This window comes from Emys orbicularis, chromosome 24 (assembly GCF_028017835.1).
Source record: "Emys orbicularis isolate rEmyOrb1 chromosome 24, rEmyOrb1.hap1, whole genome shotgun sequence".
NCBI classification, from domain to species: Eukaryota; Metazoa; Chordata; order Testudines; family Emydidae; genus Emys; species Emys orbicularis.
In genome coordinates, this window is record NC_088706.1 from 3,110,234 (window position 1) to 3,123,127 (window position 12,894).

Sequence of the window (12,894 nt, forward strand, 5' to 3'; positions counted from 1 at the left end):
GTTTTAGAAGTCATTCCATGGTTATAATTAGGATAGTTTTGCCTTACCTATAAAATTGTCTCATCTTAAGAGTGAAACTCCATCAGTCATGCAAGAACTGCCAGGTAGCCATGCCCATATCAAATTCTGGAAGCAGTCCTATGCAGACAATGTGGTTAGTATCCAAACTCTGGTACTGTAAGAGCCTGATTGGAGCAACAGCCCCAGGAAATGCTTGGAAAGATTAACAAAAAAACAAAGAACAGGTAAACAGAAGGAATGATGCCAGACTGGCAAAGGTTCCCATCCAACCTAAATTCCAGGATGAATGACAGAGTGGCATGAAGAGAAGTGTACACATCTATGGAAGAACATTAATGCAAACAGTAAGACCAGTCATCCAATTCTGAGGGTAGTTTTTCCATGCCCTCTGTACAATTTCTATCAGCTGAGATGAGTACCCAAAGTTCTCAAGGATCATCCTTGTCACAGTCTCCAAACAGTCAAAAGGGTGTTACGGGAGCAAAGGCAAACAACTATGTGCTCGCTCAATAGGAAAAGGAATCCACCTTCCAAACCCAGGAACCTCTGTGTTTGGGGAAGAATGGAGGTAGCTGAATATTATTAAATGAAGCAAACAGATCCACTTGTGGGCAGACTCACATAAAAAATGTCTGTCATATCACTGATTTCTTCTATTGATGTTCTCACTTGCCAGTCCCTTGGAGTATGCAGGTTGCCTTGAACATAGGTGGATATGAATTAAAAATGGGCTCATTTTTGGAGATTATATAAACTGCAAAGATTCTGTTTTCGCATTCAATCAGAATGGCTGGTGAGTAGACGTAATGAAGAAAACCCTGTGCCCTCCAGACCTATTGTCCTTCGTTGCATGAAGTTTAGATTCTTAACTTCTCTGGACCAGAACCCTTGACACAGTCTGTGACCCAAGTGCACATTCCATCATTTGAAACCTTGTAATTCTGGTGACAGAATTATCCTGGAAACAGATAACTCTAATAGTAAATTGCCCTTCAATAGGGATTTCTTATGCAACAATCGCTGGAGTGATGTATGGATCTGGAGAGAAAGTAAATTAAGGAGCTCAGGGAGTCTTTCCAACTATCTCAGATAGAACAAAGGCCAGAAGAATTCTTATATGTAGTCTTGGGGATGGGTATGATGATGGTTATGATTTCTGTACACTCCCTGAGGACTAAGAGGCCAAAAAGTACAACTACAATGCTGGACGTGGTGATGGTTCAGGTAGAAATGGAAATGTGTGGTATGCTGGATGACTAGGCACACCAAGGCAGGCACACTTCTAAACCACCAGGCAGAAGAAATCATTGATTTATCTTATTAGAATTGAGAGTGTAAAGACTGCAGGATGGAAACAGAGGGATTGAGAGAAAGCAGGTCTGGTATGGGTCAGAACTACCCATCCAGTTAGTTATCAGTAAGTAATGTGAACACATGCCCCAATTTCTCTCCACCTGGGGAGTCAGATTGGCGATGTTAGGGACAGCAACAAAAAAGGACTTTGAGCGCACACTCTGGCCAGATATAAAGTGGCCCCTAGACCTGGAGGACTGAAAGGGAGATTTGTAGCTTTATCTGTCTGGCATTATCCCCTGAGGAATTAAATGAATGTACCTCCTCCTGATTTTCTCCTGCCTAGGTGAGTGGTAGTTTGCTCAGGTGAATGGCCTCATTGACAGATTAAGGGTTCCCCCCAAAATTGCTAAAGGAAACTTGGATCAGATGGGTTCTAGAAACAGAATCTGCATCCCCAAGTGTGAAACCAGGATGTTGTGTCTCAATCTTACTGAGCAGAGGTGTATTGGAAGGGGAGGGTTGGGGGGGAAAATCGGTAATGTTGCACAAAGCAGCCAACAAAGGAGAGCAATGTCAAAGTCTCTGAGGATATCGCAAAGAGTTGTCGTTACTCTGCTTTAAGAGCAAGGTTTGGCAAGCTCACAACAGTGAAGCTTTTGATGTGGCTGCATGGACGAGAGCAGTTTTAATGGTTTAATACCACAAAGGCATCATAATTGCATTTTAAAGACTGGTCTGTGCAACGATCTACCATGCCCTTTACAGCAGCAGCCCTGCTCCCACTAAAATGTTTCTTAATGAGCCATGAGATGGAGGGAACTACAAGGAAGGTTCTTGGAGCTTTAAAGATGCACTCTCGTGGAGGAGTCTAGGGCTGGTAAAAGAGTTGATGGGACACCGTGAGAGGAATTTATTTAAATAATAAGAACCCCAGCTCTAACATGGCGATATGGGTAAAGCAACCCTGAGATAGCTGCTGAACCCCCCAACACTAGTATCTAGCCACAGATACAGGAAAAGAACGACTCATTGGAAGGAAACATGAGTGATGGAAAGGAAGCCCTGGAAATAGCAGCCTGTCCAAGGAGGAGCTCAGAGGGGGCCCACTGTCTACCTTTTACCTGGTGGCAGCTGCTGGTTGTGGAGGACATTATCCTACAACTGTCTGATGCGGACTGTGCTTCTCAAAGGCTTGGGGCATGGAGTAAATGGGAATGGCAAAAAAGGAAAGGCAGCACACATTAGGCAGCAGAAAGAACTTTAATATACTGCACTAGAGCTAAGGCAGCTCACTCAACATTGCTAGAAATCTTGGAAAAGAGCTCTGCTCTTGCTGGGCTCTTCTGGAGCCAGCAGAGAGAGGCTATGTACAACCACAAAAGAGCCAATCATGAGAGCAGTAAAGGACTGGCTGCTGACAGCAAAAAGTGCATGCTGCAGATTAAAAGAAAGGCCAACAACTGACTGAAGAAGGAGTAAAGAGCCAAACAATGAAGTACAGGGAAGGAGAGCACAAAATTCCAGCGGCAGCACAGGACTGGAGGTCCTGATGCTGAAAAAAGAGAAATCATAGCTGTGATGCAAGACAGGATCTTAAAGAGCCAGTGTTTGGGCATCATACAAACAAAAACAATTCTGCTTGGGACTGCCTCCAGAATCTGAAGCGACTACTCAGTTCTTGGGGATTGGCACAGGTTCACTCATAAGAGAATTGCTGACAAGTTGTCCCAATTTCTGCATTTTCTCCGAACTCTGGTGACAGAACACAGATAAGATTCTTGCAATAGTTTGTCAGGTGAAGTCCCTGCTCACACACACTAGCTATGTACCTACATACCTTACATAGCACATTTTTGATAAAAGAAATATTGTTCAGTCTGTCTACAAAGCAACATATATGTGTTTAACTGAGTATCTGGCACATACTTTCTATGCGACAGATTTATTGTCATGCTTTTGTTTTCACACAAATATTTTCCCCTACTGATCTGTCAAAAGGACAGATTAATGGATTTTAATTTTAATGAAGACCTATAGTACTTTAAAGCAATATTCTTTTAATATTGGACACTTTGTGCAATACTTGGCAAAAAAAATAATATAAAATAAAAAACAAAACAAAATTCGAGCAAAACAAAATCAAATTTAATGGTCTTAAATGCAAAAGTAAAAACAAACAAACAAAAAACACAAAAAAGCAAAAGAAAATTAACAGAAACAGAACTCAAAGTTTCAAGGCAGTCTGCAGAAAACTTGGGGGATTAATCTTTAAATCTACAATCAGTTTTTTGTTAATATCTAACTTGCAAGAAGTAAGTACTTTTCTGCTGAGTGTTCAATAAGTAAAGCTAGTTGTCAAAACAAAATCCTATTAAAATAGAAAAATCTAGCACTCGTTAGAAGGGATGCGAGAAATACAATGCTCAAATGTTTATAACTGTTTTTACAAAATGGAACTACCCTTAGGAATTCAAACTATAATGATCTTTGAAACTGAATAATTATCTTGCTGCATTACAATGTACCAGTAAGTAGTGCATCATGCATTAAATATTTGGACAGAAGAGATTCAGTTTGATGAAGTAGAAACATATATTCACACTGTTTTTGGAGTTTCGTTTTGACTCTGAAATCTTCCGAGTTTCTCTGAAACTCTTTGGTCCATTCCTATGAAAAACTGGGCTTAAAATTTTTTGTAAAACCTTTTAATTTGACAACTTGGCCACTGTTCAGTGTGCAACTTACCTCATCAATGGTGTTAAAAGTTACGCTGGCATGCTACTACTTACAAGACCTTCATGTTATGAAGTCTAATCCTCAACTAGATGTAGCAATGAAAATTACTTTAAAAAGCAATGTACTGCCAATATCAGTATTTCTCAACTTTTTTACCAGGCTATTGGGGACTGAGGGGAGGACCATACTAACAGCATCCGCTTGATAGTTTAAAATTAAAAAAAAAAAAATTAAAACAAAAAAGAGTTCCAGTTTTTGCAGACAACATTCAATAGAACAAATGTTAGTCTCATAAGTGAAAGCATGCTTCAATTTTACCACCATCCAGAGGGTCTAGTTAATGCAATCTACTTAAGATTTTACTTTTTTTTTTTAATATATATTTTTAATGAAATAACTTAAGGAACTTAAAATTGGTCTAACATTGTGGGATTTCAAACATTTGAACATGTCAGTTGCATCCCAGAGTATAAAAACCTTTTTCACTTCTCATTTAGACTAAGACAAACACTTGTGAAAATTGGCGCAAAATGAGTTTTACACTAACAAAAATGTTTTAACTTCGGTCACTCCATTATCTATTCCATACAAAAAGCACGAGCAAGTTATTTGTGGGACTTGTTGGTTTTGAAGGAAACCTGTAAGATTTTGTCCCCCAGGCGGTAGCCATTAAGACTTGCTATGGCCATCGCAGCTTCTTCATAGTTTGTCATGGTCACAAAACCAAAACCTTTGCACTTGTTGGTGTTGAAATCTCGAATAACTTTCACATTGGTAACCGCACCAAAGGGGCCAAACATCTGCCAGAGGATTCCCTCATCAGCATCTTGACCAAGGTTGTAGATGAAGATACACCAGCCAGAAGATGCGTTTCCTGGAACATTTACACCAGAAAGCCCACTCATGTGATCTACACCCATAGGAGAGAACCTAGCAAATAAAAAGCACAATATTTCATGTAAAAGTTCAATACAATCAAGCAAATTAACTTGAAAGGGAAGCAACTGAATATTTTCTATATAAATATCAAAACTTCTAATCAGAGTAAAATGTTTCACCTCCCCCGTTTATCATAGGACAATCAAACTGGCAGCTGATAGAGAGAAGAGTTAAATTCAGCAATGTGTCTACATTAATGGGTAACTACATAAGAATAGATAGGCAATGAAAGAGTTGCCTGGTGATATGACAATCCTCAAACAGGATATATAAGGCTGGTTTAGATACTCACATACACTATTAGGGATGACTTAGGGCAGCAATATGGAACTACTCAGTGCTTAAAAATAGGCCAAGAATCCCTCCCACGTGCCCCAACTAGCCTTAAATCAACTGATCTTTGTCTACAAGGGGTTTGTGCCCAATTCCCTCCTGGAGCTAATCCTGCCTTTACTGCAGTGTCTCGGGGCCTGACCGGTCAAAGGGTTTTTTGTGGCAGCAGATACAGCTTGACCCCTTCTCCACCAAAAAGCAACAGTGAAACACTCCTGCTCACAACTGGCTGCTACACTGAACACAGGCAGACACCTCATAGTTCCTACCACAGTAGGCAGGGAACTACTCGAGTTTCCCTAACAAGTGCATATTAGTTGGAATAACCCACAATTCCTAGCACACTGTTAATATGTCACTTCCAGTGCATTCTGATTTAAGTTTGGTAACGCACTTGCATAACTGATGTTTAATTCCAGTAACTATCATTTATAATTAATTAAATAGCCACTTCAGTTTTTAAATATTAATTCTAAAGTTTCTTCTGCCAAATATAGATTATCTGTGAATGTATAATTTAAAAATAGTACTTTTTTAATGTAAATCCAATGGGGTTGAGTCTACTTTAATTTACACCAGTAAAACTCCAGTGACTTCACTGGGGTGGACTCCTGATTTACATACATATGAGAAGAGAACCAGACCCAATCTGCCTGTGCTTCCTCATCCCCAATATACATTTCTCCCCTTCCTCCTCTCCCCCAGAATCCTGTCTTCACTCCTCCTGCACAATGACCCAGAGGTGTCTCAGAATTTCTGAACCTTTATTCTTTTCTGTTTTGCTTTTTTCTTTCCCTCCCCAACCAACATCCCACACCCTTAGCTATTTCATCCCCCACTTCTATTCTGCTGACCTAGGAAATTAAATCAATACAATTATTTTAATGACGCATTAGGGTTGCATAGTTAAGCACTCAAAGATCAGCAAGTGTCAAAGTTAAGGCCAAAAGGTACAATTTTAACTGTGATCCCATGCACTTATATGTTTAACAATCTAAATTTGTGGTTCCATGTGACTCCAGGAATACTGTGTAGTATTATGCTATAGCTGAGAAAGTTGTTAGCCTACTAAAAGCAGGCTGAAGCATGCAAGGCTGCTGTACGTAGCCCACACATTAAGTGCCCAAAACAAATTTTCTGATATACAAAAATTGCACTTGTACAATTCTTTACTGAGCAGACCCAAGTAATCTGATGACTAACATCTTATGTCCTATCAAGCAGTTCTCACTTTAAAAAATAAAATAGTTTTTTTGTGTTTTTGTGTGTGTTACGTTTTTGGTTCTTCTAATGAAAATCTTGAGCTTTCATTTGTTTATCCAAGTCTTACTTGGAAGGAGAGGCCTATTTTCCTGTAAATCATTCTTTGAAGATATACAATCTTGGGTTCCTGCAGTCAGTGCTTTATTGCACCCCTTGCTGTCAAACCTAGGTGCCTCCAACCCTCACCCAGCATTCTAACCGTTGGCTATGGTCATGGCAACAAGTGAAAATACTCTAAAGAGAAGAAAAAACAACTTCCTGTGGTGAACAGGGTGGATAGGCTAATGTGTATATACGCAATAATACCCATCTCAACAGATTCCTCACTCTTGAGACTAAAAAGCTACAGGGATGTTACTAAAGAAAACTACAAAGAGAACTGCAACAAGCATTTTCTGTAAACAAACATGGACAACAGGTTTAAAATTAAGAAAAACCAGAGTGGGATAAGATACGCCCCAAACCACAAGAGATTATAAACAGACACATTGCAAAAAAAAAAAAGGCTATGCGGTGTTGTTGTAGCCATGTTGGTCCCAGGATATCAGAGAAACAGCGTAGGTGAGGTAATATCTTTTACTGGACCAACTTCTGCTGGTGAGAGAGAAGCTTTCGAGCTTACACCGTGACCTGCTATGCTCACAGCTTTAATATCCTGTGGCCATGACTTCCACCACTGTACAAACAAGTATTTCTTTTTATCAAAGTTAAATTCGCTGGCTTTTAAATTTTCCTGGTTGCTCTGTTCTAGTATTGTGAGGCAGGATAAAGTCTCATTTCTAAACTAGAGACCTAATCTTTTCAACACCAACATCCTTTCATACTTGTAAACATTTTACTTGTCCTTCCCTAGATCCTTCTATTCTAGTTGCATCTTTTTTGGGATGAGCTGACCAGAACTGGATATAGCATTCAATGTGAGAGTGTTCCCTCAATTTACTTAATTATGATAAAGGAAGAGAGAGTGATTTTGAAACCATCGTATCATCATTTAACAACTAGTTTGTTTTGACCACATCTGCACACTGAGCAGAGGTTTTTATTGAGCTGTCTCCAATGATGTCCAGATCTTTTCTCCTGAGTGGTTACAATTAGATTCTAGCTATGGGTAGGAACAGTCCATCCTTTACCATATGGGTGTTGACAACACCTTCATGTTGCAGGCTTTCCAGCCTGAAACAGAGAACGATGGGTCAGAGAGCAGTACCAAGTGAAATAAGAGCATTCAGTAACAATGTGCTATTGCTTTGCCTAGACCAGCAGTTCTCAAACTATGGGGCAGGCCTCCCAAGGGAGGCATGAGCTGCATGCTTTTTCTGATTTTTGTAGAGCTCTCGCGGTCAGCCCCAGGGTGGCTGGGGTTTGTGCAGAAGGGCTGTACCCTCCTGGGAGGTGGAGATAAATGGGACAACAAGGGGCTAAAGGGGCTCTCCTTTCCCCCACCCCCCTCAATCCCTCACCAGGAGGTAGCCCAGGCTAGGGCTCTCTCCTCCTGCCCCCAACCCCTCACCTGGAGGTGGTGGGGCTCCGGCTGTCAGCCTGGGGTGGCAGCAGCAGCAGTGCAGAAGTAAGGGTGACAATGGGGCACTAAGTCTGCTGTGAAAAGTGATATTGACGAATACCACTTTTCACATTGCCAATCTTACTTCTGTGCTGATGCTGGCGTGGCGCTGCCTTCAGAGCTGGGTGCCCGGCCAGCAGCCATTGCTGTCCGCTCTGCCTGCAGAGCTGGGTGGCGGTATTTGTACTTGTGGGGGAGGGGAGGTGCGTAAACGACTACAGACAAAGAAAGGGGGGGAGGGGAGCTGATCAAATAAGTTTGAGAACCATTGGCCTAGATAGACCAAGTTCTGTCGAAGTGAAGCTCTTCTCTGTGGGCTCTCCATTCCATGCAAGATGCATCCACAGTAAAAAAACAGTTACTAACCTTGCATAACTGTTCTTCTTCAAGATGTGTTGCTCACGCCCATTCCAATCTAGGTGTGCGCTCACCCTAAGCACTGCTGCCAGAAAGTTTTTCCCTCAGTGGTATCCATCGGGTCAGTTCTAGTGCCCCCTCATTGCACCAGTATATAGGGCCCTGCCCCCCTTCTTGCTGGCCAACTCCAACAGAGGGGAAGGCAGGGTGATTTTGGAATGGAAATGAGAAACATCTTGAAGAACAACTGTTTTTTCCTTCGAGTGCTTGCTCACATCCATTCCAGTGTAGGTGACTCCCAAGCAGTTGTGCAGGTGGAGGGATCAGAGTTTGTTGGCACGCTGATTGTAACACCACTCGGCCGAAGCCCACATCGTCTCTAGCTTGCTGGGTGATGGCGTAGTGTGACGCAAACGCATGGACTGACCACCACGTCGCTGTTCTACAGATAATTGGAACCTGCGTCAAACACCATCGATGATGCCTGAGTTCTTGTAGAATGTGCTGTCAACTGAGGAGCCAACCTTTGCCAGGTCAACCTTTGCCAGGTTGTAGCATGTGCAGATACAGGATGTGATCCACGATGACATTCTCTGGGTCGAGACTAGACGGCCTTTCATTCTGTCCACGATGGCTACAAACAGCTGTGTGGACTTCCTAAAGGGTTAGTCCTTTCTATGAAAAATGCTTGCGCACACCTCACATCCAGTGAGTGGAGTCTCTATTCATCCCTGTTTGCATGTGGCTTAGAACAAAAAAGACTGGCTGAAAGATATCCTGGTTACTATGAAATTATGAGACAACCTTTGGCAGAAAGGACGGGTATGGCCACAATTGTACCTTGTCCTTGAAGACCGTATAGGGTGGCTCAGAGGTAAGAGCTCAGATCTCTGAAACCCTTCTGGCAGAAGTAATGGAGACTAGGAAGGCCACCTTCCAAGACAGATAGAGCAGAGAACACGTTGCCAGCGGTTAGAATGGGGGTCCTGTTAGCCTTGCCAGCACCAAATAGAGGTCCCAAGGAGGTAGTGGCTGGCATACCTGTGGCTATAGCCATTCCAGTCACTTAAGGAAATGGCCACAGACGGAGTTTGAGAAGACTGACTGCTGTTCACCCATGGGTGAAAGGCTGAGACTGCAGCTAGATGGACCCATATGGATGACAGCATTAGGCCATGCTGCTTTAGGTGGAGTAGATGTTCCAGAATGAAGGGCAGTGATGACTTGGTAGATGAAACACCCTTTTGTGCTGACCAGATAGAGAAATTTTTTCCACTTTGCCAGGTAAGTGGCTCTATTAGATGGCTTTCTGTTCCCTAAAAGCACCTAGCAAACAGGCCCGGAGAAAGCCAGTTCCGCTGAGTTCAGACATGGAGCTTCCATGTCATGAGGTGAAGATATTTGAGGTTCAGATAACAGACAGCCATGATCTTGAGAGATCGAGTCTGGAAACAGTGGCAAGCTGATTGGTGTATCCACCGAGATATCTAGGAGAGTGTTGAGCCAGTGTTGGTGCGGGTAGGCTATCCGGATCAGACGTGTCTTGTCGCTTCTGACCTTTAACAGGATCCGGTGTAGGAGGAGGAATGCGCAGAAGAGCTGATCCAAAGGATGAGAAAGAGCCTGCGAGCAAGCCTGGGCTGTGGCCTAGGAAGGAGCAGAACTGAAGACACTTCCTGTTGTACTTCGTCATGAACAGGTCTAACTGGGGAGTTCCCCACGTCTGGAAAACAGTGTTCATGACATCTGGGAGAATTGACCACTCGTGATGGTTGGAAAAGGATCTGCTGAGATGATTCGCTAACTCATTCTGCGACCCTGGGAGGTATGAGGCTTCAAGGTGGATCAAATAGGCTTTTCAGAATTCCCATAGGCGAACAGCCTCCTGGTATAAGGGAGAAGAGTGTGCTCCGCCCTGCTTGTTTATATAAAACATTGCTGTTGAGTTGTCTTTGAGGACCGACACACAGTTGCTCTACAGGTGGGGCTGGAAAGCCTGGCAGGCTAGGCGTGCCACCCTCAGTTCCCTCACATTGATGAGCAACGAGAGTTCTTCTGGTGACCAGAGGCCTTGAGTTCTGAGGTTTCCCAAGTGAGCCCCGCATCCCACTGCCAACGCCTTTGTGATGAAACACATTGACAGTGGAGATCTCGAGAATGGAATTCCCGCACATACAGTTCCCGGGTCCAGTCAGCAAAGGAGGGAGGAAATCACCGACAGGGGAAGCAAGACCATCTTGTCCAGACGGTGTCAACCTCGTACGTATACCGATGCTAGCCAAGATTGGAGAGGTCTGAGTCGCAGTCTTGCGTGTTGCACCACATAGGTGCATGACGCCTTATGCCCCAAGAGCTTTAAGCAGTTTCTTGCTGTGGTGATGGAGTAACCCCCTCAGACTCTCTCTGAGTGCCCCCATAGCTCTGAAGTTGTTTTCCTGGAGAAAAGCTCTGGCCTGGATCGAGTTGAGGACCGCCCCTACAAATTCTATCCTTTGAACCAGAGAAAAGGTGGATTTGTGCATTTTTATCAACAGTCCCAGGTCCTGGAAGGTTGACTTTACGTTTGCCTGCACCTGGTCCTTGGTCCGACTTCTGATCAGCCAGTCATATAGGTAGGGAAAGACATGAACCCCTTGTCTCCTCAGAAAGGCTGCAACGACTGTCAAGCACTTCGTGAACACATGAGGAGCTGCTGACAGGCTGAAGTTGAGTACTGTAAATTAGTAGAGTTTGTAGTTTACAACAAACCATAGGTACCTTCTGTATCCCCAAAAAATAGCAATATGGAAATGTGTCCTTCAAGTCAAGGGTGGCGTACCAGTCCCCTGGATCCAGAGAAGGGATAATGGAGGCCAAGGAGACCATGTGGAACTTTTGTTTTTTCATAAATCCATTGAGATTTCACAGGTCTAAAAATCAATCAGTCTGAGGTCACCATTGGCCTTTGGGATTAGGAAGTAACGGGAGTAAAACCCCTGCTCCCTTAGTTCCAGTGAGACCTCTTCCACTGCACCTGCGCTTAGGAACGACTGCACCTCTTGGGTTAGTAGTTTTTCATGAGAAGAGTCCCTGATGAGGGACAGGTAGGGAGGGTGGGAAGGAGGGGAGCAAGTGAATTGAAGGGTGTACCCCACTTCTATCGTAGTACCCAGCGATCTGTGGTAATGCAGGCCTATGCCTGATAGAAGTGGGACAACTGGTCCACAAACATAGGGGAAATTGGATCCACACATTGTCCTGGTAAGTCATCCCTGAGAGTCCCATCAAAAGGCCTGCTTAGACCCTGCTGAGTATCTCGGGGGGGGGGGGGGGGGGAGGGGAAAGAGAATAGAGGCACTGGGGCAGATGAGGATTTGGATGGAGGCCTCTTCTTCTAGCCTCTGTTAATTCTCCCGCTGTACTCCTATTTCTGATGCGGTGGATAGAAGCGGCCCATTGGTTGGGCCTTGTAGTGCTTCCTGGCAGGGGCTGGCGTATGCAGTCCTAGGGATTTAAGGATGATTCTAGAGTCCTTTAAGCTATGCAGTTTCAAGTCTGTTTGCTTCGAAAAGAGCAATTTGCCTTCAAACTGAAGGTCCTGAATTATCTGCTGTACCTCATAGGGCAACCCCGAAGACTGAAGCCACGAGCTTCGCCTCATGAGCACTGCAGAAGCCATGGAGCAGGCTGCAGAGTCTGCTGTGTTCAGTGCTTACTGGAGGGACGCCTTGGCCACTAATTTCCCCAGCCTGCCCTGGCCCCTGTACTTCTCCCTCTGCCCCAGATGGGTCCCATGGGGGAGAGTCCTGTAGTTCAGTACGGGCTCGGCATCGGGGACTGATCCCCGTTCTGATGGAGATGGGGGGGAAGATCTTGACTCTGATATACCAGAGCTACCTTCTGGACTGGGGGCCCTGGATTGGCTGGAAAGCCCAGGGATTCCAGAATGGGCACTGCAGTGGCATTTGCCATTGTGCCAGCCACCAGGCTATTGGCAGCATGCCCTGGATCATGTCAGCCATAGGGTGCCGCCGTTCGGAGTGGTGTCTGCTCCTGCACAAGGCGTAGGACTCCGCTTCTGAATTGGAGTCCGAGGAGTCACTTCTCAGCGACCAGGAAGGAGCAGTACCAACTGGTGCTGAAGAACGGTACCAAGAGGGAGGGAGATCAGCGCTGCGCTATCATGACTTCAACGGCTCTTGTTTTGTGCTGCGGTGGTCCTCGTTTCTAGTGCTGCTACTGTTAATTCCTGAATGGCCAGGGATGGCGGTACCAGGAGGGATAGTAAGTCACTTGCTGCCTCAAATGCCTCCGGCCTTGATGGCAGTGCCAGGGCTGTTGAACCCCAGTGGCCTCCCTTGGTGGGGAATCCAATAGTACTGGACTCAACGGTTCCCTTCCCGTGGCCA

At 44.4% G+C, this 12,894-nt stretch overlaps 1 protein-coding gene across 5 annotated transcripts in view; it reads right to left on the bottom strand.

The window, feature by feature from the left end:
• Positions 1–3,443: 3,443 nt before the first annotated feature.
• Positions 3,444–12,894, bottom strand: part of ELAVL1 (ELAV like RNA binding protein 1) — a 92,276-nt gene continuing 82,825 nt past the window's right edge. For all 5 annotated transcript variants that reach the window (XM_065421973.1, XM_065421969.1, XM_065421970.1 and 2 more), the window contains one exon: positions 3,444–4,983. In XM_065421973.1, the coding sequence (XP_065278045.1) occupies positions 4,659–4,983 (325 nt within the window). In that variant the 3' untranslated portion in view covers positions 3,444–4,658. The remainder of the gene's footprint in view (positions 4,984–12,894) is intronic.